Genomic DNA, 26,678 nt, shown 5'->3' on the forward strand with positions numbered 1-26,678 from the left:
CCTCCTCGTCATTTCCTGTAGGGACTCCATGAAGGCCTGAGGCGTTGGTCTGAGTGTGGTTTGAGGCTGGTTGACTCTGCACCTCCCTGAGGGGTCCCAGAGGGGGGGTCCCAGAGGAGAGTCCTGCCCCCCTGCTCCTGCTAGTCCTGCCCTCAGGGCTCCTGTTTGATGTAGTAGCTGCCGGAGCCGTTGCTCTCCTGGTCCGAGGTGCCCTGTGAGAAGGTGAACTCGTCCACCTCCGCCGGGTCTTCCTTCATCCTCAGGAGAGGCTCTGCAGACAGGGGGGGGGGGACGACATTACATTACATTTAGTCGACTCTTTTAGCCAAAATAAACTTACAATCAGAGGTGGGAAGTAACTAAGTACACTTACTTTAGTGTCATTTAAGGTACTTGTAATTGATTTGAGTATTTCAATTTTCTGCTACCTTGTACTTTTACTCCACTACAGTTCAGAGGTACATGGTGTACTTCTACTCCACTACATGTATTTAATACCTTTAGTTACTTTACAGATGTGGATGAATGATGTGAAATATAATCAAGTGTTGAATCAGACTTTAGTTCCACCTGGAGTAAATTCACAAGCTACCCTGCAGTATACAACGTCATTCAAACTAGCTGCACTACTTTTACTTCAGTAACATTTTGAATGCAGTTATTTTACTTGTAACACAGTATTTCTACACTCTGGCACTTCTACTTTTACTCAAGTACAAGATCTAAGTAATTCTGCCACCTCTGTTTACAATAAGTGTATTCAACCGTGAAGAAACCATGAAGAAACAAGAATCCTGCAGGTTAGCTTTCTATGTACGTATGCATGTATGCATGTAGGTATACGTATGTGTTTGTGTATGTATGAATGTATGTATGAATGTATGTATGTATGTATGTACATTTTTCTTAAGTGTATGGATACATATATTTTAATGTGATGCTTGTTGACGTGTAGATCTGCGCTGCCAGGATTGCTTTTTTTATTTTGTTGTACCGGTACAATGACAATAAAGAAAATATATTCTATACTGAAGGGAAACCACTTTAAATGTATTTATTTATGATGTTATGTTCCCCCAGTGGAAGCAGCTGGTTTATCAGACTGTGATGGAAGATATGTAGACTCTCAGCGGTCCTGATATCAATGTGGAGCTTGTTCCAGCATTGTGGAGCCAGGATAGCAAACAGGGGTGTTTTAGTTCAGGGGAACCTGGGTCCAACTCGCAGTGAGTCAGCTATTTGGAAAACTATGAATGAAACAAACATGCTATATTTATGCTTCAAGTGGAAATGCAATCCAGACATGAGAAATTGTACATGTGAGAAGAGTTATGAGGTAGTTTTAAGAAAACAACATGCATGACCAGCAGGAGCCAGCTCTACAGCTCCTGCGAGCCCCTCAGAGGCTCTGTGCCCTGTTGGCTCTCCCGTTAGTCCGTACCTGATTTGTGTGTTTGGTGCAGGTGTGTTCTGGGTCGGGGCCGTGGCCGAGAGGGCCCCTGTGCAGGGTAAGGGGGGGGGCTCTGCTCTTCGTCTCCGGAGAAGCTGCTCCTCCTCCTGCCGGTCTGACTGAAGGGCCGTCGACCAACTGGAATCTTCCTCTCTGAACATGAAGCACACTCTGGTTAGCTACACACAGGTTCAGTTCAAACAAGATACCACCGTCATGTTTACATTATCATTGAATGTAACCTCTGGCTGCTGTCCTCTGAGTTCATCTGTCCATCTTTATGGTGATTCAACATCAGACTCACGTAGGTATCCACTGTGAGCTACCAACAACAGGCCTAAAGCTGCTAAACTAAATGTGTAAAAGTCTGTGGCAGCCATTTTGATATTAAATCGATTGGCATTTGTATACATTTCTATCAGGTAACCCTGAGAGCAGCATGTCCGAGTGTACTCTTTCTCTCTGATACACACCCGGCAGATCACATCCACTCACACCATCTTGTTTCTGTCCAACATTACAGCACAAAGACACTAAATATATCTCTCCCAGGCTCATTGCTCCATTCCTTCAGGTGTGTGTGTGATGCTGCTAGGTCCCCACTGAAACTCCACATGAAGTGTTCTCAGGCACCGGACACTGTTACCTCATTAGATGGGTGCTCTCCTGATAATCTTATATGAGGCTAATCCTAAATCCTGTAATCTAGATGCAGCTTTACCAGCAGGGCAGCAAAGGGAGGTTATTTAAAGGGCATAGTTAGAAAGTGGAAATAAAACTAAATACAGATCGAACACAAACTCCACTTAAAGGTGGGGTAGGTAAGTTTCAGAAACCGGCTCGAGTGCACTAAAATTTGAAAGTACACAGCCAAATAGACTCCGCCCCTTCTTTCAGACTTCCTTACAGAGCACCTCCTCCGCGAGAGCAGGCTGCAGTAACGTTACATATCAGGCAAAGCTAAACACATCTAGGTTAGCAATACTACACAGCCAAAGCAACTCCGATATTGACACTGGTTTGACTTCTCCTAGTTTCCACTTTCTTTTTGTTCTTAATTTGCTCCGTTACATTTTTTCTTTTGCGACCAATAGACTATGTTGAACTGCCATGGTGAAAGTGGCCGCCTGTTGCTGGCGAGTCATTGAAGTACTGCTGCAATGCACGCCCAATGACGGCACGCCCAATGAGGGCACGAGATACATTTGCGTGTGCACGAGATGGAAGGCTGACAGACAGGCCGGCAATCCAATTGGATTGGTTGGTTGTAGTTTTTACAGTATTACGGGTTCCACAGATGACATTTTTGTATGGATTTTTTGTCAAACACTTAAGATATTCATTGCTATCGGGATGTTAAGAGCATTGCATGGAATATAACAAAAAGTGTATCTCGAGCCGGTTTCTGAAACTTACTTACCCCACCTTTAATATCGGGGACAGTCAAAATATTCAAAAGAAAAAGCCTGCTGTATTGTGCCAGAGGTTTTTTGTAGTTAAGTAATACAATCATAATAATTGTTCCTAATTCCTCATAGTTCCAATTAAAAACTCAACTTCCAGACTTTTTTTTTATGTATTTAGTGAGTCATGTGTTATACATTTTGTAACAAGGCAGTTCACAAAAAACACATCACATTTTAATTTGATTTCATGAATTGCTTTTCCTACAGGCAGCCACAGATGTCTTGATAAACTGCCTGTGTTCAGCAAATGGTGTTTTAGCAATAGCCTCATGAGGATGGAACACCAGGCGCCTCGCTCTGGAATATCTGAAGAACACTTTGCACCCCAGTGTGCAGGCCATGTGTTCACAACCACTCTAATCTGTATACGTCACTAATATACTCTATGAGCTGTTGAGTAGTACCATCTACTATCCACATTTCTCACACAGCGGGCACAGCTTCAAGCACGAGTGTATCCAGTTACAGTGAGAGGAACAGGAAAAAGAGAAGGTGAAGGAAGGAAGTGGGAGACACAAATACTAGATGGATTACTCACTTTTCTTTTGGCCTTTGTACTGCTGGGCCTTCTTCTTCTGTTTGGGTACAGACTGAGGCAGATCTCTGGTACCTGAAAGAAGACCAGAACAAAGGTTACTACGGGACATCTGTTAGCACCAAAGTGTGTGAGGTGAGGCACAAAACAAGGACACAAACAGCATCATTTCAAGTATATCGATTGTTCAATATCTAGCACAAGCCACAAATAGCATCAATCCAGTCTGTATGATGGGTATGGACTAACCCTGGCCTCACTCAACGCCCTGACATCTGTCATCACAAGATTCCTCCACAGTAAATACAGTGTATGAGGGGCCCTCACAGTTCTGTTCACATATCAACCACGCAGCCTCCTTATTCCATTTACTCATCAGTGTCATTCTTTTTTAAATCCTTGTTTTTTACAGAATGATTCTGGCAAAGGAATCTTTTCATTTGAACTGTTAGAAACACAATTTCCGAGAGCCCAAGGCGAGGTCTTTAAAAGTCTTGTTTTATCTAACATCTGTCCTAATCCAATTTACTACTACGTACTACGTTAAGACAAGGACAAGCAGAACATATTAACATTTGGAAACCTTGAACTAAAGAATATTTATTTATTTTCCAATTATGAGTTGATGATGATTTATAATAGCTTAGCCACCCGATTGTTTGTCCATGTTTGCTATATCTCTGCTCTCAACAGCTTAAGACCTGCTGTCTGTTCTTTGTTCTGCTACAACAAAGCAGAACTCATACAGTGACTCTCTCTGGATTGAAACGTGCATGTGCTATACATGTTCTGTTCATGTGACAGTATGCTACCATGTTGGAAGTATAAGGGAAACATTTTCCTGCAGATTTGGCCTTTCAATTCATAAAGAAAGCTGACCAAGAAGAGATGCTTTTGCTCAAGATTTCAATAGAAATAGGCAGCACCCGAACAGAATGAAGTCTTTCTCTGCTATCCTGATTCATGTCGCTCCCTGCCTTTAGGACTATCAGATGGGGGGAGGAGGGTGAAGTTCTTACTCTGTGAGGCGGGGGGTTGCAACTGGTAGCCGGTCAGCTGACACCAACCCACAGGGTAGAGGTCAGGTGACTCGCAGTCCACCCACTGGTCATACTCATCCTCCCAGCCGTCAAAGTGGATCCTCAGTAGCCGGTGCACAATCCTCGTCACCGTGGCAACACACACCAGCCGAGGCTCCATTAGATCTACAGCCTCCAGCTTCATGCCTTGCCGGAAACCGTGATTAGGAATCTCCTAGGAGACGCAGGACAGTGACAAACAGGAACTTATTTGAATTGACATACAAATAAACATTAGTAAGCTAAACAGTGGAGAACTGATACATTCTAAATCCAAGAATCAGATGGAACAAGGGAAAGAAATACAAGGCAGAGGTGAACACATCAGCTTATCCCCATAAGAAATCTGGAGCCATTAAAGGACCTTAACAGTTGCATTATTAACGTGACATCTATTTCCTAATTCAAAAGTCGCTTTCAAACCAATTGACTCAAATCAATTTCAGCAGACTATGGTGCTGAGGGAAGAGGAGGTGACACTGCTGTCACATGATCAACCAGAACACCATCCTCTGGAGCCTACAGACCTGCAGCTGCTGCTGATCACATGTAATGATGCATAGAAAACTCTGATGCTGTTTTTAATTACAAGAACTATAATAGCAGAAGACATGTGACCTGAGAAGGACACGACGTTAACACATACAGTGGGGAAAGCATGAACACAGCCTACCTTGGTAAAGAGCTTGACAGGAGCAGCTATTGAACCTGTTTCTCTGAGGTAGTCAAACCATTTAAATGGCAGTTTAGTATACCCTGGGGAACAGAGTCAGTGATGAGACCAGGACATTCAGAAACACAAGAACATGTTATTAAACTACTTCTTACCAACATCACCTTAAGGCAAATGCTATTTGATTATAGAATAATATAGAGACCATGTATGGAGGATTAAAAGTGCCCAAATAAATATGCAAAGCAAAGTCATTTGTCTTCATCTGGAGATGCAAGGGAAAAGGTTATTTTCTAAAATGGAGACACATTTTAAAATGAAAAACCAATCCACTGTCCAATCACAGCTTGGGGGCGGGATGAAAGAGAGAGTTGTTCATCACTGACACAAGTTGGTTACAGTTATCTGTGTGATTGACAGGTCGCAGGGGCCTGTATATGAACTGGATGTTAAGTTACATCTTGCCTGTATTAAGACATTTGAAACCCCTTTAAACAGATGGGATATCAAACTGTTTCCGCAACCAGACAGGACTTTGTATGAGGAGCTTTCTGGCTTCTTCCATTTTAATGTAGCATCATACCATTTACTTACGAATGACAAACATCTTTTTTTCATTTCATAATGACACAGTAAATGCATACACACAGATGTGAAATGTAATCCCATGTGTGTTGTATTGAAAGATATCTTTAGAAATGGTTTTATTCAGGCACTTTCAATCTTCCATATCCTTGTGGTCTTAATGGAATGAAATGCTCATTTATGAAGGGCTCAAAGACACAGAGATGAGTGTACAGTACCTCTAGGGGGCGTGAGTTCAATGTTGTTGATTTCACAGAAGCCGACAGGGTAGATGGAGGGGGAGGTGCCGTGGTAACAGAACCAGTCTGACCCGTCCACCGCCTCAGAACCATCGATCCCGATCATGAGGTACCCGTCTGCCAACACCTACACAAAGCCCCAATGGCATTTAAACATGAACAATAAAAGGGTTTTCTCCCTGACACACAGCATGATACACAGTGGGGCCTTACCTTTCTTACAGTGGCTACACATATAGCTGAGAGGTTGAGGGGATCAATGGCTTCTATCTTCATCCCATCTTTGAACCAATCCCCACTCTGGTCCACATCTTTCACCTGATTCACATGCAGACAGAAAGTAATCAGATATTTGTTGGACAACTAAATCAATAACTGTGACTTTTGGGTAGTCTTGTGTTTCTGAAAGACTGACATATCAATTCAATACGCAGCAGTAGGACTCCCCCAAACATTCATTCATTGTTTTGTGTTACCTTCAGGAAATGCAGTGCAGGAGCATCAACTTGACCCTCCATTTTCTTTGTGAAATCTGAAAAATAAATCAACATTAAATTCACTTGCCTGCGTTAGAGATCCAAGTAAATAAATACGGCTAAAAAAGAGCATCATGATTTATAGAATGTGTAGGCAGTCAAAGCTGAGATGGGATTTGAAAGGTTCAATGAGATATGAGTGTAACTTTCAGTCAGAGCTTTTTAGTTACAGTGCTACAAGGATATTCATTGCAGAATGTCAGTGCAGATAACGAACAGCAATTACACATTTTTGAAGAACTATATATTACCGAATTGTGAAGTTAGACCCATTATAGTTAGCATAGGGCTAAACTAGAAATGAGCTGAGTACACAGGGGTGTGTTAAGATTCTCCAAGTGGGCAGCACTGGACAAACAGCATTTCAGAGCAGATAATGCTGCTTTTTTTTATAATTTGCTCATTTTAATAATTCAAAATTTGACAAAGTAGTTTATGATATAATATGATAAAATAATAGGTCTAACTCACACAGCCCAGCAAAACAGAAAAACATTGGCTGCTGCCTTTGTGGCATATCACATTATTATACCAGTTTTGCTAGATATGAACATAGCCTTTCTTAAGATACCTTGTCGTTAAACACACACACACAACCTCAGTGTTACTACATGTTTCCCAACCCACCGGATCGTTTGAAGCGGTGTCCGATGCTGCGCGACCAGCCTATATTATGAATGAGGGGGCTGTACATGTGGCACCAGAAGTCATCCGACCCGTCCTGGCTCTCTTCATAAACCAGCCTGAGGCGCCCCCCAGTCACCTGCTCCACCAGCGCCACCCGTGTCCGGCACAGGTAGTTCTTATCCACCACCTCCACCCGCATCAGCTTCTTAAAGGGGAACTGCAGGTTCTCTTGTACCTGTGGAGAAAGATCAATCACAGATCAAATGCCTTTGAGAGGAATTCAGTTGAAAATGTACATCAACACTGATTACTTTTATCTCTAATTTGGAATTGTTTAATGGACATAAAGCACTATAAGCTACCTGATCTGTATTAAAGATATTGGCACTGAAGTTAATACAAATGTTGAGGCACTGGTGGGTCTTACCTTGGTATTAAAGTCCGGTGGCAGTGTTTTAGCTCCAGTGAGGCGCTTCACAAGAACAGCTTTCCAGTTAGAGTATTTATGCTGTATGGCTGTAGAGAAGATTACAATGTAACAATCATAATACGGCTGAGTGAATAAGACCACAGGCATTCAAGAAGCAGGAAGAACACTCACTTTTCGGAGGTATAAGAGGTTTGCCACTCGAAGCACACCATCCCACCGGGTGCACCTCCGGGACGCAGAGATCACACCAATAGTCTTTACTGGTGTCGCTATCGAAGCCCTCATACCGCAGGAGAGCCTTGAACCCTGCACAACAGAAAACACGTTCATTTCATATCTCAGTCCTGATCTGCGAAAGAAAAGTCATCCAACAAACGTCCATTAAAAAAAAAAAACCTTACTTGCTTTTTCTAGATGTTTCCTGTCAATGAGCATGTGAAGGGAATTTTAGTATAGTGGAATTTTTGAATATTTGCAGCTCCATTAGAATTGAGCAGAATCAATCTGCTGATCATATGGTATGGTAAGTGTAACGAATGGACTTTAGAGCTGCCTTCACATGATCAGCGGTAAACAGCTCTGTGCCTTTTTATTCTGGGGCCAAAGAATTGTTGCCTAGCGCTGCACTCAAAGTTCAAATTATTTCAGCTTTCACCTCGACTGCCGATGACCTTTCGACACGTAACCAGGTTACAGCTGCATGAGGAGGTGCAAGCTATCAGGGTAACTTTAGAAACAAAACTAACTAGCTGTTTTCACCACAAGGCTCTGCGCCCCACCTCGCCGTGAGCAAAGAGCAAATCACGTATGATGTGAAGGCAGCTTTAGTGAAGTGGTGTTGTCAATGCCATAGAATACAGTGACAGGTTGTATAACAATTGAACTCTTACACTCCGTGTCTAGTTTTACAAATCCAGTGCACACATTTCTTAACAGCTGTCACTTCAGCCCTGCTCGGCCCCCCAGTATGGGTGGGACTGGCTCTAGGTGGGTCTGGAGGGTTCAGTGGCCAAGGTGGCCCCTGGCTCCGGCTATGAGTTCTGCAACACCCATAGCCAAGACCGTGACACTCTCCAGGGCAGGGGACTACTTCGGTGCACTCTGCTGAGATGTTTTCAACATGGGCTGGTGGTTACCATGTTTTATATATGTCACTTTTTCCCAATGTGTTTGTTTAAATAGTTTTCAAGAGCAAACGTTTTGAAATATTCTATCCTTTTAATTCTGGATTTAAATGTGCACCAGATTGATGCATTTAACTTTGAAATGCACACAATGTTCTTCCTAAAGGCTTTAAGTTATAGTGTTAAAGAATTATAATCACAATATTGACCAAAATAATTGAGATTTATTTTTGCCATAATCAATCAGCACTGGAACAAGAAGTACATGTGTGTATTTCACAAACAGCGCACAGTATTAACCTCCATGGGAATATTTAGGCTTTAATGCATTTACCATATTCTGATCTATATTAGACTGTGATACAACCAATTCAAATCATTACAGCCAGTTTTCACGGAAAGAAAATAGAAACTGAATTGTCTCGTACACTTTTGGATAGATTTTTCCAATAACCAAAAGTCCTTCAGCTAGCTGAAGAAATGTTCTTACCTGCTAGCTTAATGATTTCTGCTATCCAGTACACCTTAGTGGAGAGGTTGGTATCAGAGTTGGGCACTTCAAGCCTCACTCCTTCCTCTATGCCCCCCCAGCATGTCCCCATGGGGGCCTGAAGCATAGAGGGAGCAGTGAGGTTAATCAGTCAAGAATAACAACAAATCAACTAAACCATTCTCCACAGTTTTGGCTTACATGCTTGAAACAGCTGACTGGAGCTCCAACTGTGTCATTGCTACAGATATACCGACCCCAGTCAAAGCTCTCTGCAGGGACCACTGAAGACATAGAAAACAATGTTTGAGTAACCACACAGAGAAACACTGTTTGTCTATTAAGTATCTGTCCTTTTTTATAACCTACCTGCTTTTGATTTGGCCTGGTTCTGCTGACTCGCTTGGTACTGGGCGTAAGCAGCCAACTTTGCCATGAGGGGCTGTTTCTGTAAGACTTTGGCCTTTTTTGTTGGTGGTTTGCCCTGGCAAAATAAAAGCAGAGTTAAATAGTTGTAATAATAGATGTTTAATCTTACATTTAATATTTCATTTGTTATGAAAAAGCGTACCTGGAGTCGTGCCAAGATGCTAGCTTTTTTGGAATTTGAGGAATAACTCCTAGAACATGACACACTGCAGAAGCGCTTGGTTTTTGAGTAAAAAGCATCTCGTACTCCAACCATCCCACACATCTCACAAGTGGCTGTGAAACAGAGACCAAGATTCACATATCATCTGGTCAAATAAACAGTATGCAACATGATGGCAAATGATATTTCCTAACAAACAGGATTGTATCAAATAGAAAGCAAAACAAAAAGCACAACTTAACATATTTCCATGTACTGACCCATTCCAGCCTTTCCGTCAGGGTAAGTGTAAACTTGTCCATTGTTCTTGATGATGGGCAGGCTGGCCGGGATGGAGGGCATCACCTCGTCCTCGCTGTCCTCTGAGCTGGAGCTGCTGGTAGACTCCTCACTGCAGCTGTCATAGCCATCAAACATCCCGAACGAGTCTCTCCGCTTGCGCTCTGAACGTGGGGTGCGTTCAGCCTTCACAATCAAGGACATTACAATAAACATCATTATTTACAATTATACATTTAACTCCATCAGTCTTGATAATACATTCTGATATCATTTGTTGTTGGGATGATAAAATGTCAGAAAATAGTGAAAAGGACATCTTTAGACTTATTGTTGTGTCCAAGGACCACATATATTCATTTGACTACACAGAACTTTAAGGAAACCAGCAAGTTTGCATTTGGCAAGCAGAGATCAGATCATTGATTTTCAAAATGTTAGCTTCAACTGTAAGTAATTGTTTTAGCTCAAGAATCCTCTTCAAAATGTCGTGTTTTAAATGTTAGCGTTAGGTGTGTGTACAGTTACAGTTTTCCATAGGCTATATTTAGCGGACTCTTTAAAATACAATTTGCGTTGGAATGTCACCTAGGAATCAGGCTGCCACAGAGAAGATGTTTTAAAAAATGTAAGAAAACAAATGTTCAGAAAAAATGTAAATATTTATTTCATTTCATACGTCTTGCTCACTGTGTGTATGATCCGGAGCGGGGTTTAATGTTTACTGTTGACAGCCTGTCTACTTCCTCCTCTTGGTATCACAGGTGGCATCCTAACATAAATAATTTAAACAGCAAGAATCATGACAGAAAAACAATGCATCAGCCAGTAAACGCACACTGAGCTGAATGTAAGATGTGCAAAATAGAAAACAAGCTAACACATCATCTAAAATAAGGGGCGGCCTTATTGGCAATAGCTCCTAATGCTAGCTAGCCTTAGCATACCTAGCTAGCGGAAACCTGTTTTTCCTGCTTTTATTCAACAGAGCATAACGCACTTTTCATTTGCGTAGCATACTTGCACATTTAACATATCGATTTAAAATAAGCGTGGTGTTATTTTGTGTCTATACTTGTTTTTTTGGAGAGTTTGCTCATATTTAACACTGGCTGACCCATTAGCTAGCTACTATAAGCAGATAACAACAAAGGAGCAGCGCTAGCCGAGGCAAATCCTCTGTAATCAGAGGCTCACGGCCCTAAAATGTTTCATATTCACTCACCAAATCCCTTGTGTCTTCCATTAGCCCTTCATATAGATAACGTTCTTATTAACTGTGCTGCCAAATGCAAATAAAAACCCCTACAGTGGGGGTAAATGTTACTTTGAAATACCAAAGTCTAAATTAATACTACCAAGCAGGATATCAACAAATTACTCTGCTGCCTCTGCGCATGTGCGAATGTAACCTACTTTCATGTGATTGGTCAATACGGAATGGAGTTCATCAACCCACACAGAAACAAAACAGTGGACTCACAATGGAATTAATGAATGGCCTGTTCAATTTAGTAGACACAAACAGAAAATAGTAATACGTATCTATACTACACTTGTATCAAACCAACACCAACATAAACAGAGGGAGTATTCATTATAAAACAAGTCTTTCAGATTCAGAATGCCTTTGTTCGTCCCACAGAGAGGACATTTACATTTGTTACAGCAGAAAAGAGCCAAATAAAGCTTAATGTTAACTAAGAAGCATGCATCATTTGTTTTTAAAGATAACAAATAAATGAAATTACACCATTTACAAAAGACACATCCTGTAACAGTTTTGAAGATATAGCAGCCAGGTATATATTGCAGTTATTAACAGCATACATATATATTGCACATCATTTGTATTTCACAACAAGGGGTGTAGTAGTCTGTGTTGTGTGTGTAGGGGGGTCCACCAGGGGCCGTGGTGGTTATAGTCTGACCACAATACTGCAGGAAGGAAGGATCTGCGGTATCCAATAATACCACTAATCAGTTTCACTCCGCTTACTAACATTTCAACTATGACCTTATAAAGATGTTTGGCAAAGGAGCATGTACCATACTCTAAGATCATGGCAAAGGTAGGTAGGCCTGAGCTTGTACCATACTCTAAGATCATGGCAAAGGCAGTGTTGGAAAGGCTCTTATTTTCAACATATGGGTCTCCTTTATCACGTTTTATTTGGAAATGTTTCAATCAAGAAAGAACACGATTTCAAATTAAGACTCGACAATTGTGCCATAAAATAAATCCTTTATTCTATATATTTCAGTTTATCACACCTCTGAAGAAAAACCAACACCGTCCTGTATTAAGGATACAATAAATGCCATAGCGTGATAACGAACACAATCTGCGGCTCACATTCAATCCGGTAACATTTTCAAAATAGAATAACTTGTAAGGCCTAATTATCTAGGCCATTACTTCTTCATATTCAACCAAGTAGAGAAACAAAACTGCACATTATAAGCTAACCAGCTGCCGTCTTGTACATGGACATATCACAGTGCTTTTTGAAAATAATACTGGCATTCTGTTCCTGTTCCTCTCTTCATTTCTTGAACAAAGAAATATAGCAACAACACATAAGCAAAGCAGCGTTGTCTACAACAGAACAACATCAAGGCAAAACACACACATTGTACTGAAGTAACAAGAATAAAGTGAACATAGCTGAAAGAACTGTTGGTAAGGCTTGATAATGAGGATTAACGTGGTTGGGTTGGGGTCTGATAAGGAAACGTCTCCTGATTGGAACTGAAGCTGAGGATTGGACGGTCAGTGCTGGAAGAAGAGGAGGACAGGTTATTCATTACAGACATGAAGACATGCTTTGGAGGAGGTAAGCACTCATCAAGCCAGGAAACAATACCTTGATATTCAATGTGTCTTTGGTCTCAGATCAGCTCCTCTTCTCTGACATCATCAACACTTCCAGAGATTGAAGCAGCTTCTGAGACACAAAAAGAAAACATGGAGTTAAAGGCTATCAACAATCATATGTTTGATCTACCAGTGCAGATAGGAGGGTTGGGGAATAACAATGGAATCATTTCCAGATATACAAGTTAGTCAAACATGAAATACATTGGGGTTAAGTTAGGGCTGCACCATTTGGAGAAAAGGACTCATTGCAATCATTTGGACTAATATTGCAATTACAATAAAAGGTGGGATTGATCATTATGCATTGTTATTCTTATTATCATTGAAACATATATTCATTGGACCATGGTAGGATTTTTAAAGAGGATCTGTACTAAATAATTTAGTTTGATTAAGTCTGTAGGATAAGGATTTTGAGACTGGGTATCTCTGTAGCTCTACATTAATCACTTGGAAATAGTATTTAAACATATTTAGCTTTGAATGCATTTTTCTTCCTGTTATTTCCATATTGGGATCATAAAAAGGGATCATAAAAAGGGATTATAAAAAGGGATTATAAAAAGGGACTATAAAATGGAACAATAAAAAGGGGGATACAATTACGATTAAGTTTGCTGCCCTAGATGAAGTCATGCAAGACCAGACCAAATATGAAACTGTATTACATTTGTACCATCTGAAATGACACCAAGTGTCTAGTACTGAACAATGGCACTGAAAGCTTGCTCTGATTAACTGTTGGATCAGATGATTGAGATATTTGGATAGATTAGTCTTTTGTTTGGGATATTTTATTTGGGGAAATGATCCAAAGAAAGTGAAGATAATCCTGATGTGCAGGGTGCAGCCCCCCAACACAAGTCATGGGAGCAATTGTTCTGGTCTGACTCTAATGAGCACATCAAGTGGAGATGGGCTCCTTGTATCAGCTTGTCATCAATGATGACTGTTGTGATGACACATTTGGCTAGTGAGGCTGGCTTGATCTTGTATGGCTGATTTCATTTATAAAAACAAAAACTGTTCCACACAAATTCAATTAAGAAATAGACCTTGACAAGCGTCACTACAAAAGAGGCAAATCTTAAATAAAAGGATAAGCACATTTAGGTTGTGTAAAAGGGAAAAGGTTAATTGCTGAGACCTGTGTCTCGTCTTCAAAAACACATGTAGTTGAGATGTATTGTAGTCCTTTGTCTCCTGTTGACACCAGATGTCACCACTAGGTGGCAACATGATCCGATTAGAAGTTGTGAATATGTGAAAGCAACATGAAAATCAGGAACAGTGCTGGTGTCAGAGGGTGAGCCTGATGACTCGACAATGTGAATCATGTTTGGGGGGGCTGTGTTTAATGCTTGCATGATGTTGCTCCACAGTTTTGAGAATATGTGGATAACATGGAGATGAACCTGATGAAGACTTTTGCTCACTTGACAAATCCTTAGCAATAAATGAGAAGACAGAATGATCATTGATTCAGTCACAAAGGTCCGTTCCCGTACTCACCTGATAAACTGATACAGGAGAGGCTCAGCTCTGAGGATGCTCCCATCACATCATCCTATAGGAGATAAGAGGTGGTTCAGAGATACAATAAAGCATGTTGCAGTGACAATACTGAGTAGGCTACATTGTGTTTGGTGAGAAAGATGGGAATATCTCATTGATGAATTCTGTACTGAGTCACAGTGCTGCCATGAAAACTGAGAATGAGATACAATCGCTTAATTTCACAACAACCTCCAAATGACCTCATTTCTTTCAGCTTATAGTTGACTTTTATATAATGAAAACCATCATCGTATGTCAGCATGCTGACACGCCTCACCAAGAGGATGAACAATGTTTAAGATTCCACACAAACATTTAAGAAAATTCACTTTATTATTATTATTCTCATTACAATACGTGTCACTTTATTGTCCATTACATCTTCATTTAAACCCTGTTTTTTTTACAAAATCTGATATGAAACAGATATTTAATAAAATAAGAATAAGACTTCCGTTGTCAATAGTGTTATTGAGGCCAATGCAGATGTGAGTGTGTTCACTAACTCACCAACATCCTCTGCAGACAGCCCAGGTTGCTCCCCTCCATCTTTCCATTCACTGCTTCCTGGAAATTGACAGCATGGCCCCGCCAGATGAGCTCCTCACCAATATCTAAAGTCTGAGAGAGATGGGAGGAGAGGTGGGATGAGAGATGGGATGAGAGGTGGGATGAGAGGTGGGATGAGAGGTGGGACGAGAGGTGGGACGAGAGGTGGGACGAGAGGTGGGATGAGAGGATGAGAGGTGGGATTTGAGGTGGGATGAGAGGTGGGATGAGAGGTGGGATGTGAGGTGGGATGAGAGGATGAGAAGTGGGATGAGAGGTGGGATGAGAGGTGGGACGAGAGGTGGGACGAGAGGTGGGACGTGAGGTGGGACGAGAGGTGGGATGAGAGGATGAGAAGTGGGATGAGAGGTGGGATGAGAGGTGGGACGAGAGGTGGGACGAGAGGTGGGATGTGAGGTGGGATGTGAGGTGGGATGAGAGGATGAGAAGTGGGATGAGAGGTGGGACGAGAGGTGGGATGTGAGGTGGGACGAGAGGTGGGATGAGAGGTGGGACGAGAGGTGGGACGAGAGGTGGGATGAGAGGATGAGAGGTGGGATTTGAGGTGGGATGAGAGGTGGGATGAGAGGATGAGAAGTGGGATGAGAGGTGGGATGAGAGGATGAGAAGTGGATGAGAGGTGGATGAGAGGATGAGAGGTGGATGAGAGGATGAGAGGTGGATGAGAGGTGGATGACAGGATGAGAGGATGAGAGGTGGATGAGAGGATGAGAGGTGGATGAGAGGTGGATGAGAGGTGGATGAGAGGATGAGAAGTGGGATGAGAGGATGAGAGGATGAGAGGTGGGATGTGAGGTGGGATGAAAGGTGGGATGAGAGGATGAGAGGTGGGATGAGAGGATGAGAGGTGGATGAGAGGTGGATGAGAGGATGAGAGGTGGATGAGAGGATGAGAGGTGGATGAGAGGTGGATGAGAGGTGGATGAGAGGTGGATGAGAGGTGGATGAGAGGTGGATGAGAGGTGGATGAGAGGTGGATGAGAGGATGAGAGGTGGATGAGAGGTGGGATGAGAGGATGAGAGGATGAGAGGTGGATGAGAGGATGAGAGGTGGATGAGAGGATGAGCGGATGAGAGGTGGATGAGAGGATGAGAGGTGGATGAGAGGATGAGAGGTGGATGAGAGGTGGATGAGAGGATGAGAGGTGGATGAGAGGTGGGATGAGAGGTGGATGAGAGGTGGATGAGAGGTGGATGAGAGGTGGATGAGAGGATGAGAGGTGGATGAGAGGATGAGAGGTGGATGAGAGGTGGATGAGAGGTGGATGAGAGGTGGATGAGAGGTGGATGAGAGGATGAGAGGTGGATGAGAGGATGAGAGGTGGATGAGAGGATGAGAGGTGGATGAGAGGATGAGAGGAGGATGAGAGGTGGATGAGAGGTGGATGAGAGGAGAGGTGGATGAGAGGTGGATGAGAGGTGGATGAGAGGTGGATGAGAGGATGAGAGGTGGATGAGAGGATGAGAGGTGGATGAGAGGATGAGAGGTGGATGAGAGGATGAGAGGTGGATGAGAGGATGAGAGGTGGATGAGAGGATGAGAGGTGGATGAGAGGTGGATGAGAGGATGAGAGGTGGATGAGAGGATGAGAGGTGGATGAGAGGATGAGAGGTGGATGAGAGGTAAGCACAGATCCATAGAGTGGTGCAGAGATGTAGCATTGCCCTGCCCCCCGACAAAAAGCAAGGGGATTCTTCCATAGCAAATCAGATCTGTGTCAAAGCAGGTTGATTGTGCTAACATGTTTTGTTCAGCAGTATAATCTCCACCACTTGTGATTTTGAAGAGGAAATGCAATCAGTAGTTCAAAGCTAAAGGCGGCTTTGTTTGGCGTGATGCTGTTTACTAGTCTCACTTGTTAGCATCTGCTGTCTTTATGATAAATACACGATTCAGACATTTATCAGTGGGGTATTTACTGACGTATGTTATGTTCCAAAACATGAACATTTCTTCTGATTGTGTTAACCACATACCTTATTTCAGGCTAACAAAAACATGTTAAAAAAAGCATTGACTTCAAGATGAAGGAACTGGAAGAGTTCAAATGCTGACCAGCTCTGGGTTTCAGGACTCATTCCTGCACCGCTCTATAACAAATCAATAGCCAGCTGACCTTGCCATCAGAGTTGTCGTAGAGCTTGACGCTGGGCCAGGAGGAGACATCAGAGTGCGAGTAGCTGCAGAGTTTGGCCTGCAGGGGGCTCCAGGAGGCGCAGTAGGTCAGCTGCTCAAAGTCATCCAGCGCTGCCTCCGACCACTCCTCTCCTGGGAACCACAGTAAGATGAAAGGAGCATTTGAAAGCCAATCAGTATAGATCTCAGAAATATACACACACATCTTTAACTTAGTTATATGTCTGAAAGGAAAGAGAAGAGCGTTACCTTTTGGTCTCACTCCTGCTAAATTGCATTCAATAGCTTGGAATGGTAAGCTGAGGAAGTCACTCCTGAAATATGAATGCAGCAAAAACCAAAGCTGTTAATAACGAGGCTGTGCCATTTTTCACTGCTGCCACAAACAATGATATGCACAGCACCCTCACTTCCTGCCAAAGGAAGGGGGAGGCTAATGAAAACACGTCATGGTGTTTGAAAGTCTGGACGGCACAGTCTGAAGCCCTGCTGTTTGGACCTTCATTAAATACATACTATCATAACAACCTAGTGAGGCTGTCCAACCACATAATCTCTGACCCAAAGCATGTTCTGAACAGTGAATAAGAACTGCTACCATCTAATGGAGATACATGGTCCCACCATTCAATAAGGTCAAACTGAAGCACTCCTTTGTGCATCAGTCAGTCCTCTCAGTAAACACAGAGCTGATCCCAGATCAAATGCACGCTGAAGGCTCTTTGAGCACGTTTTCTCTCACTGATGTGCTGTTATGTTCCATGTTTGTTGTTTGTGTTTCATGTATTTGTGTCTGGAGATTTGTCTGTGTTGGTGTTGGACATGGAGCTGGTCTGACTAATAAAGTCATATCGTATACTGTATATATTTAGTAGTTAGAGCAGGAACATGTGATGGGACATGCAGTCATTGATGGACCTTCCTCTCTCACCTCACTCTGCAGAGGCTGTCTCTGGGCAGCTCTCCGTTGTCCCCAAAGTCAACATAGTAGAGGTCCACCATTCCAGAGGCCAGCATTCCCAGCACCCTGGCCCTGTTCCATGTACCGTGGTTGTGGTAGGGAGCAGCCACAATGTCCCCGACCACAAAGGTCTCCACCCTCTGATCCTGAAAATGAGGAGGTGACTTGTTATTTCTTAAATGGAGGTTCCAAGTGAACAGGGCCTTCATAACTCCATAGCATGTATCTGTTTGCATTTCACACATGTATTTATTATTACAATAAGCAGTATTTATTCCAGTAGACAGTATTTCATTCGACATTGTTTTATTTGTGATATATATATATAGACGTGTGCATTTACTTGGTTTAAAACCTTCTCTTCAACATGTAGCTTATTGTATTTGATTTGACATGTATATCATATGTTGTTTCATTTATACTCCGTTTCTTCTTGCACACTTTTTGATTGTTTTATGTCTTATATATGTTTATGTTCCATTGTTGGAGGAGCCTGTGACTTCAGATGTTCATCGCCATAACAACTCTAACTACTGCGCATATGACAATAAAGCCTTTGAGTCTTGAATCTTCAGCCAAAACATATGTGTATCTTTTCTGGTTAGATTTTAATTACAAGTCTCTGAAAAGTGTTACACAAATGGTGGAAATCATGCAATAAGGGTTTGAAAGGACTGTATTTGCCCCTAGGAGCTGTTTGTCACAGACATCCAGTGATGGTTAAAACACTGTCCTTTCCACCTGACACAGCATCCTTCTCCCTCCCGTGCCTCAGGCTCTGTTATGGAGTTCCAGCGGCTCACTGGTTTTGGTATAACACCTGAGTAGAGACATATGGAGTTGTCCTTACTGTGGGGTTGCCGCTGTTATAGAAGCGTGTCATCTCCTCCGTCAGTTTGTCCAGCTGAAGGGAACGCACCCCGAGGATCTGGATCCAGAAGTGGTTGGGGTTCTCTGATGCAGAAACATAAACCTCGAGGTGTTCATCAGGCTGGAAGCTCAGGTCTGGGCTGGGAACTGGATGACAGAGAGGAAGATCATTTTTAACGGCTTCCAAGGACATATAACAGTGAGAAATGTAAGAGAAGGTGAACTCACTCTCAAACTTGGAGACTTCAGAGAGGGATTCTGTGGAGACACTGTCCTCCCCATCCCCCTCCCCCTCCTCGTTGTCTGTGATGTCCAGCTCCTGAACCGTGTCTTGTGGCTCTCCTTTGGTGCCGTTAACATGGGGGAGCCCATTCCTCTCAGGCTGGGAGCAGGGGCTGTTGTCGTTTAGTCCCACTGGAGCTTCAGGCTCTGAGCTGTCTGGCCTCTGACTCACAGCAGTATGACCGCGCTTCGGCCGCAGGGCAGACGACTGGGAGATCTTCGTCCTCACCATCATGTCCTCTCTGACTTTTTCTAGAATCAGTTCCTGCAGACAGACAATGAGAGTAGGAGTGACGTTGCTATATATGTATTATAAGTGACCACACAGGGGTAGTTCAGATAAGTGGACCCTCCTCACCTTGGCCTGCTCCACCTCCTGCCTGCTCCCTGTAATCGTCACCTTGCCTTTGGCCCCAGGGCCGAGCGTCTTCTCTTTAGAACAAGACACTTTGGCCCCTGTGGTCCTGGCGATCAGCTTTAAACTCTCTCCACCACGGCCTGCAACAAACACACAATCAGACTCAAAGTATATTATATTTTACAAACATAAACAAAATCATCTTCAGAGCCTCAAAGAAACTGTGAATGGATCTTAATGTTATGTTTGAATCCAAAGCCAAGGTCTCACTTTGAAGGTCACCTTGGTTTTCAGACGATTGATGCTAAGTTAAGTTAGAATGTTAAGTTACAGTTCTCGAATGTTAAATTACAATTCTAGAATGTCTAATGTTCAACATTCTAGAACTTTAACTTAACATTCTAGAATTTGTATTCAACATTGTAGAATTTTAATTCCACATTCTTATTTTTTGTAATTCACATTAGAGAATTGTAATTCAACATTCTAAAATTGTAATTCAAAATTATACCATTTTAATTCAACATTCTAGAATATTAATTCGACATTATAGAACTTTAAATTAAAATTCTAGAAGTGTTATTCAACATTCTAAAACTTTAATTAACATTGTAAAATTTGTATTCAAAATTTTACAATTGAAAATTAGTATTTGAATTAAAATTCTAGAATATTAATTCAACATTTTAGAATTGTAATTCAACATTCTAAAACTTTAATTAAAAGGTAGGGTAGATAAGAATGGAGAAACCAACTTGAGTGCACTGCAAAAGAAATCTGCCCCTTCCTTCAGACTTCCTTACAGAGCCCCTCCTCCAACACACGGACATTCTACAATGTTAATTTAAAGGTCCCATGTCATGCTTTTCTGGTTCTTACCCGTCCCCTTGTGTGTTATGAAGCTTTTTCTGCATGTAAACGGTCTGCAAAGTCACAAACCCTCAAAGTACACCCTGTAGGTAGGGAGTAAAACTCTAACACAGAAAAGACCTGTCTATGCTGCCCCAGAACGCCTCGTTGGACATTTTTCCTTCCGGGGGTCCAAATGGACCAATCCACAGAGCTCCGCACACACAGCCTTATCTTTTCTCAGCCGCGGAAACAAGCCGTTTAGGACAGAGAGTGAATACACATACTTTACAGAGAAGCTGTATGAGAAACCAATGTGATTTTGGAACATTGCACAATATAAATCTATTCTAGTAGACCTCAACAATGGAATTATGATCAGTAGAAATGGCAAAGACATGGGATCTTCAAAGTACTAGAATGCTGAATTAAATTTTAGAATATTGAATTACATTTCTAGAATTTTATATTACAATTCTAGATACAGCATTAGATAGGATCTGAAATATGTATTGGCATCTCACATTTTAATAAAATGTTTTATTAGTTTTATTTGTTTATGTCTTGTATATATTTATGTTGCATTGTTGGAGGAGCCTGGAACTTAAGATTCTCATTGTCATTTATAGGCTGTAGCTACTGTGCATGAGACAATCCAGCCTTTGAATGTTATTGAATCTGAATGAGGGAATCACTCTTATAATCCTCAGCATTTGGGAACTACCTATTATACGTCCGAAGGCTGTCTGAGGAACGTCCAGAGCCTCGCTCAGCGGCTCACAGTCAATGAGCAGGTTCTCCAGCACACAGCGAGCCAGCAGGACCTGCTCCTGGGAGCCCTGCATCAGGAAGCTCACGGAGCTGTGGCCCTGCTCCCCGGGGTCCGACAACACCCGCAACTGAGCTCCAGACCTCTGGCTCACCTAAGAGACACAGGAGAGCACTTAGACCTCTCCACACACTCCTGCCAATCACCAGCTAATTGTCACACACACTTGTAGTTGGTGCTCAATTTGAGAAGGGGTATGGTTTTGTAAAAATCACAGTTCATAACAATACAATCATTCATTGTTTGGTTACTTATCATAAACATGGCAAGCAAATCATCAAAAACAGAACAGGCTCTGTTATGTTTTGTCTTTATTTCATCTTTTTTTGCAGATATTGACTTCTTATGTTTATATACATTTGTCATTCTAATGGTTTTTATTGATCTTTTGATCCAATTCTTTACTTGTAATACTTTAGTTATATATTTCTGCAGATGAACTAATAATGAAAGTAATCATTGATTGTAATCTACCTCAAAATAACAACACATTGACAAAAACCATATCTTAACAGTAAGATATAAAACCTTTATCTATGTACATGTCCACTTAGATTAACTTTAGAATGCCGATTACAAACCTTTGTGAGCAGATAAATATATGTGTCTGGTATTGATCTACCCACCTCGTCCAGAAAGTTGGCTTGGTGTCTGGATATGTTTCTGTACACTTCTACAGGAACGGTCATCTTGGACTCCTCAGGCTTGGGCCCAGGACCTTGAATAGCACACCCTTGTTAGTCACAGATAAGGTTATCAGAACATAAACACTAAATCCTACACTTTGTTACATTTGTCAGAATATATTGGAATATGGCAAGTGTGAAAAAAGGTTAACACCTGCATGAACACATACACACTCACTGATGTTGGTGCTGCTTATATGGCGATAGACGATGTAGCCCACTGTGGCCCCGACAGAGAGCCCTGCAGCCAGGGCCACCATCTTGCCCGAGCTCAGCGGGCTCTTGTGACTCTCCTTCACTGCGTCCATAACCCCACGTGCAGCCAGTGGGATGCTCCACCTTAACACACATGATAGAAGTCTCCTTTACAATTCTCCCGTAAGTTACTGCTTATTTCTATCCATTCCTGTTCATCCCCTCCCTCCCACCATCCTTTACAACAAATCCGGATTCTGTTATTGCAAAATGTGAATTACAATCAGCAGGAACCTATTAGCTGGTGTCAACAAGCCTCAGCGTTTTGTTGGCACCTGTACGTCATGCAGCACAAAGCTGAAAGCAGTAGCCAGCCTGATCCCAACAGTAGACCAGTGTTCTCAAACATCCTACATTACATGCAGACTTCCATTATATTTCATCTACTTTTCCCAATTGAATAGATGCTGTCCTATTGACATGAGAGGATGCGTGTTGTTCATTTGTGTAACTGAGTGTTATTTAGTGTTCTTACTCAAAGTACCCTGGAGGTCCTGAGACCTGAATGTGAGAACCACTGCAAGAGATTCTTACCTTACAGCTTTTACTCTCTCAATTGCCAAAAACAATTTGCCTGCAAAACGTGCACAAGCAGTCACATACACACAAAGTAGACCCTAAATGATTGAACATTTAGTGTATATGCTGCACATCCACACAGCACTGCGCTTCTGATAAATGCACAAAGCCACACTGCAGCAGTAATGCACTGAAGCTGCTGCTGCTGCTGCGCACTGCACCGTTACCTCCATTCATTCCATTCATCAGCCAACACTCAGTCGGTCACTTTGGAGGCCTGGAGTGTCAGACTGCTACAAACTACAACTCTCACACAGAAACAGTAAGCACTTGAGGTAAGCGGGCATGGGGGGGGGGGGAGCACACAGCACCACCATGCAGATGTGTGTCTCACTGAGAGAGGAGGGCTCTGGGGCTGTAGTTGAGAAACACATGGGATTTGGACACTCCAACGTCCATCTCGGTGACTAACAGACACAATCTTCTCCAATCCTGGCTCTTTTTTTGTTTACATCCAAGTTCAAGACTACTGGCAGACAGATAGAGGGAGAAGAACGTTTCAGCATATCAATGAAGTCACTAGAACACAGCAAAGGGCCAGCCATATTGCTCTGTGCTGTCCTTTTGAGGAGAGCAGAACGTCATCATCATAGATTTCATCCCTTTTTCCAGTTCTCTGATGTGGTAAAAAATAATACAGGACGTTTTTTTCTAAGAGGACTGATCCTTGAATAAAAATAGCAATTTTGCCTGAAGGAAGCAGGGAACATAATGTTAGATTTCTCTGGATTTCAGATGATTTGGGAATTCAAAAGATCCATCATACACACTTTGGTGTCAATCAAATAAGTGGTGGAAGAAGTGCTGAAGTAAAAGTAACAACACTAAATTGTAAAAGTACTCTGTATACAAGTACAAGTCCTGCATTCAATATCTCTAGTAAAAGTGCAAAAGTATCAGCATAAAAATATACTTAAAAGTACCAAAAGCAAAAGTACTTGTTTTGACTAAAAGTAGAAATACATTCATGTCTATGGAGCTATTTCAGGGTCATAAGTTTTGATCATTCAAAAAAATACAATTTATTTGAAAGTTCAAGTTTTTATCCTGAACTTTGAAAAATACAATGATGTATTCAAAATTTAAAAAAGTATTTGAAATAATTTTTCAGGTTGAATATTATTTTGATTCAGTTCAGCAATTTTTTTGAATAATATATTTATTTTCAGATTTCACTTTTATACATATTTTGATATTTGAATCCTTATTTTTTTCAGCACAGATTTTTCGTTTTCAGATTCAAAACAATTATTTTTTCAGTTTCAAATCTTGTTTTTTCAGGTTTCACATTGCTTTTCACCTTCAGATTGTTTTTCACTTTCAGATCTTTTTTTTTCGCTTTCAGATCTTTTTTTTTCGCTTTCAAACTTTTGGCCCCGATAATGCTTGGGGGGGGCGGGGCTTACCAAAGAGTAGTTTGGCATCCTGAGTGACAGGCCTCCCTCTGTCATGTTGCCTTCATGGATGTTAGAAAACTGAGACCAGCGTCAAAGTTCCGTTAAGCGAGCTGTTGAGCATCGTAGTTGGCAACAATCAAGTACAAATAAACTGTGTTAGAATGTGAAATTACGTATTCGCAACGAGCCAGCAGGTTGTTCTGGTGGACCCGAATCCATCCCCCGCTGTCTCACGGTGAGATACCGCAGGTCAATCCTTCCTGCAGCGGTCAGACTATACAACCAGCACAGTCCCTAGTAGACCCCGCACAAAACAACAGTATGTGCAATATATATATGCCGTTAAAAACTGTGCAATATATACCTGGCTGCTAAATCCGCAGAACTGTCACAGGGTGTGTAATATGTAGAATGTGTAACTTTAAAAATATATATATATATAATACTTTTTGTATGCATGCTTTAGGTAACATTAAGCTGTCTTTGGCTCTTGTCTGCTGTAACAATGTAAATGTATCCCCTGTGGGACTAATAAAGGTATTCTGATTCTGATCGCAAAAACCAAGCCAATACTATGCTGCGTTCATGGAGCTACGTGGAAGTGGGGAAGGACAACGCTTGATTGTGGATACGTGGATTTCAGATTCTAGCACAGTTTATTGCTCTTATACCTTGATTGTTGCCAACTACGATGCTCAACAGCTCGCTTAACGGAACTTTGATGCTGGTATCAGTTTTGTTTACCACAAATCACGGGAGTATTGTGTATAGAAAGTGTGTAGTTGTATTTCTTGCGCTACCTAACATCCATGAAGGCATCATGACAGAGGGAGGCCTGTCACCCACTCAGGGTGCCAAACTACTCTTTGGTAAGCCCCGCCCCCCGAAGCAATATCAGGGTCAAAAGTCTGAAAGCGAAAAAAAAAGATCTGAAAGCGAATAAAAAAGATCTGAAAGTCAAAAACGATCTGAAGGCGGAAAGACTATGCCGTCTGATACAAGGGGTGGTGTCAATGTTGGGTAAAGTCGGAATCCGTGGACGTCATGTTCGATGGTATAAGTACAAGGGAGGCGTGTACAACCTGTCGGACCGGGATCACGAACCCGTGAACAGACGGGTGTAGGGTTTGCGAAACCGTGAATTTTCGTGGCCGTCTCCTAAATCCCTACTTAAGAGATCGACCTTTCGAGTACGTTGGCTAGTAATAGAAGACAACTTAACAAAGAAGTTTGACTTCTTCTTCGTTCTGTTTGATAGGTCGATTTAGAATGCGAACTATGGATCATTCCTTCTGCGGAATTGTGTCAGTGAAAAGGGGGGAAATTAAAGGAAGAACTCAACGAAGATACAGGATAAAGATACCCTCGAGGTGACTTTGCACGGTTCAGAAAAGGTTAAACGTAGGGTCCTTGTACCGTAAAATTAAGCTTGAAGTCAGTCCCAGAAGTAAAAGTCATTGAAAAGCGACAACAGAAACGTAATTAGTTCGAGTTCGCGTTGTAGGCAGGGCGAAACGAGTCTTTGAACGAACAAACATAGCTTAGGTATAGAACACTTAACGAAATCAGTCCCGGCGTGACTACATCGAATCGACGCAACGAGTTGGTTTGAGGTGTTAGTGGAAGGTGGAGAAAGTAAGAGTTAGGAAAAGAAATGAAAGAAGGTTAGTAAGACACTTAGTCTAATTGATTCTGACAGTCGAACTGTACAGATAGAAGAAAGAACTTCAGAAAAAGGAATGAAGCTAAGTAGGAGGAACGTCTACCGTGAAAGGTATAGGAGGAGAGGTCCTGAGTTTCTTCCCGTAAGGTGGTCCGACCCGACGAGTTACGAGGAGCCGTGAGGTGAAGTTGCAAGTGAGGATTAGACGGCAGATGGAGTCGGTCGTGCACAACAGGCGACCGGGGGGGACTTAGACTAGGGGGCCCTAACCCCGTGAGTATTCAACTACGACGGTAGAGGACACAAGTACAACCTTGACGTAATATGTAAGTCGAACACGTCTTCGTTAATTTTTGTGTTCTATATAATAGCCGACGGTTATCCTCGATAAAGCCCACGTATTCAAAAACCTAGTAACGTTTCTTTATTTACATAAACTTCAGGTTCAAAAGTAGGACTTGAAACTTGCTTTATGTTACAACATAAACTTTGTTTTTTTTCATAAACTTTTAGTAAAAAGTCCGAAACTTATGAATAAAAAAACTAATGTCAAGTCGTAAAAAAAATTATTTTATAAATAAAAGATAAAGTGAAAATATTAATAAAACCTATAAACTTATGAAAAAAAAGAGTCATAGTCTAAAATGCAAAGTCTAAGTTTTGTAATAAAAAACGCAAAGTTTAGAAAAAAAAGTCCAA

General features: G+C 41.9%; 2 protein-coding genes across 4 annotated transcripts; both read right to left on the bottom strand.

The window, feature by feature from the left end:
- Nucleotides 1–11,489, bottom strand: mbtd1 (mbt domain containing 1). 3 transcript variants are annotated; one of them, XM_010791871.1, is made up of 18 exons: nucleotides 11,331–11,489; nucleotides 10,796–10,877; nucleotides 10,087–10,291; nucleotides 9,806–9,939; nucleotides 9,604–9,718; nucleotides 9,436–9,518; nucleotides 9,235–9,352; nucleotides 7,792–7,926; nucleotides 7,618–7,706; nucleotides 7,191–7,425; nucleotides 6,504–6,559; nucleotides 6,241–6,345; nucleotides 6,007–6,154; nucleotides 5,204–5,286; nucleotides 4,471–4,705; nucleotides 3,455–3,526; nucleotides 1,442–1,603; nucleotides 1–271 (listed from the first exon to the last, which is right to left on the bottom strand). In XM_010791871.1, the coding sequence occupies exons 3-18, from the start codon at nucleotides 10,241–10,243 to the stop codon at nucleotides 153–155; spliced, it is 2,046 nt and encodes a 681-aa protein (XP_010790173.1). In that variant the 5' UTR covers nucleotides 10,244–10,291; nucleotides 10,796–10,877; nucleotides 11,331–11,489; the 3' UTR covers nucleotides 1–152. The 3 variants fall into 3 exon arrangements, with proteins under 3 accessions (XP_010790173.1, XP_010790172.1, XP_010790171.1); XM_010791870.1 differs by having other exon boundaries at nucleotides 10,785–10,877; XM_010791869.1 differs by lacking the exon at nucleotides 10,796–10,877.
- Nucleotides 11,490–12,332: 843 nt separating this feature from the next.
- On the bottom strand, nucleotides 12,333–23,404 carry tdrkh (tudor and KH domain containing). Its single transcript, XM_010791872.1, has 14 exons — nucleotides 23,254–23,404; nucleotides 22,264–22,424; nucleotides 22,026–22,117; nucleotides 21,295–21,493; nucleotides 19,722–19,861; nucleotides 19,310–19,628; nucleotides 19,062–19,228; nucleotides 18,182–18,357; nucleotides 17,500–17,564; nucleotides 17,231–17,382; nucleotides 15,054–15,164; nucleotides 14,499–14,553; nucleotides 12,973–13,053; nucleotides 12,333–12,884 (listed from the first exon to the last, which is right to left on the bottom strand). Exons 1-13 carry the CDS (start codon nucleotides 23,316–23,318, stop codon nucleotides 12,998–13,000), a joined length of 1,758 nt encoding a protein of 585 aa, XP_010790174.1. The 5' UTR covers nucleotides 23,319–23,404; the 3' UTR covers nucleotides 12,333–12,884; nucleotides 12,973–12,997.
- Between the last annotated feature and the right edge of the window lie 3,274 nt (nucleotides 23,405–26,678).

Source organism: Notothenia coriiceps, unplaced genomic scaffold (assembly GCF_000735185.1).
Source record: "Notothenia coriiceps isolate Sejong01 unplaced genomic scaffold, NC01 NC01_scaffold00035949, whole genome shotgun sequence".
Taxonomy (NCBI): Eukaryota; Metazoa; Chordata; class Actinopteri; order Perciformes; family Nototheniidae; genus Notothenia; species Notothenia coriiceps.

What these genes read in the sequence shown, in the direction of transcription:
- mbtd1 (XM_010791869.1), bottom strand. Translation starts at nt 11,351, where the DNA reads ATGGAAGACACAAGGGATTTG. An exon ending in GTGTAGCCACTGTAAGAAAG is followed by an intron (nt 6,155 to 6,240) that starts GTAAGGCCCCAC and finishes GGCTTTGTGTAG; the next exon opens with GTGTTGGCAGACGGGTACCT. An exon ending in GCAACCCCCCGCCTCACAGA is followed by an intron (nt 3,527 to 4,470) that starts GTAAGAACTTCA and finishes GTCTTCTTTCAG; the next exon opens with GTACCAGAGATCTGCCTCAG.
- tdrkh (XM_010791872.1), bottom strand. Translation starts at nt 23,318, where the DNA reads ATGGACGTTGGAGTGTCCAAATCCCATGTGTTTCTCAACTACAGCCCC. An exon ending in CCCAGAGCCCTCCTCTCTCA is followed by an intron (nt 22,425 to 23,253) that starts GTGAGACACACA and finishes ATGTGTGTTAAG; the next exon opens with GTGGAGCATCCCACTGGCTG. An exon ending in AAGCCAACTTTCTGGACGAG is followed by an intron (nt 21,494 to 22,025) that starts GTGGGTAGATCA and finishes TGTGTCTCTTAG; the next exon opens with GTGAGCCAGAGGTCTGGAGC.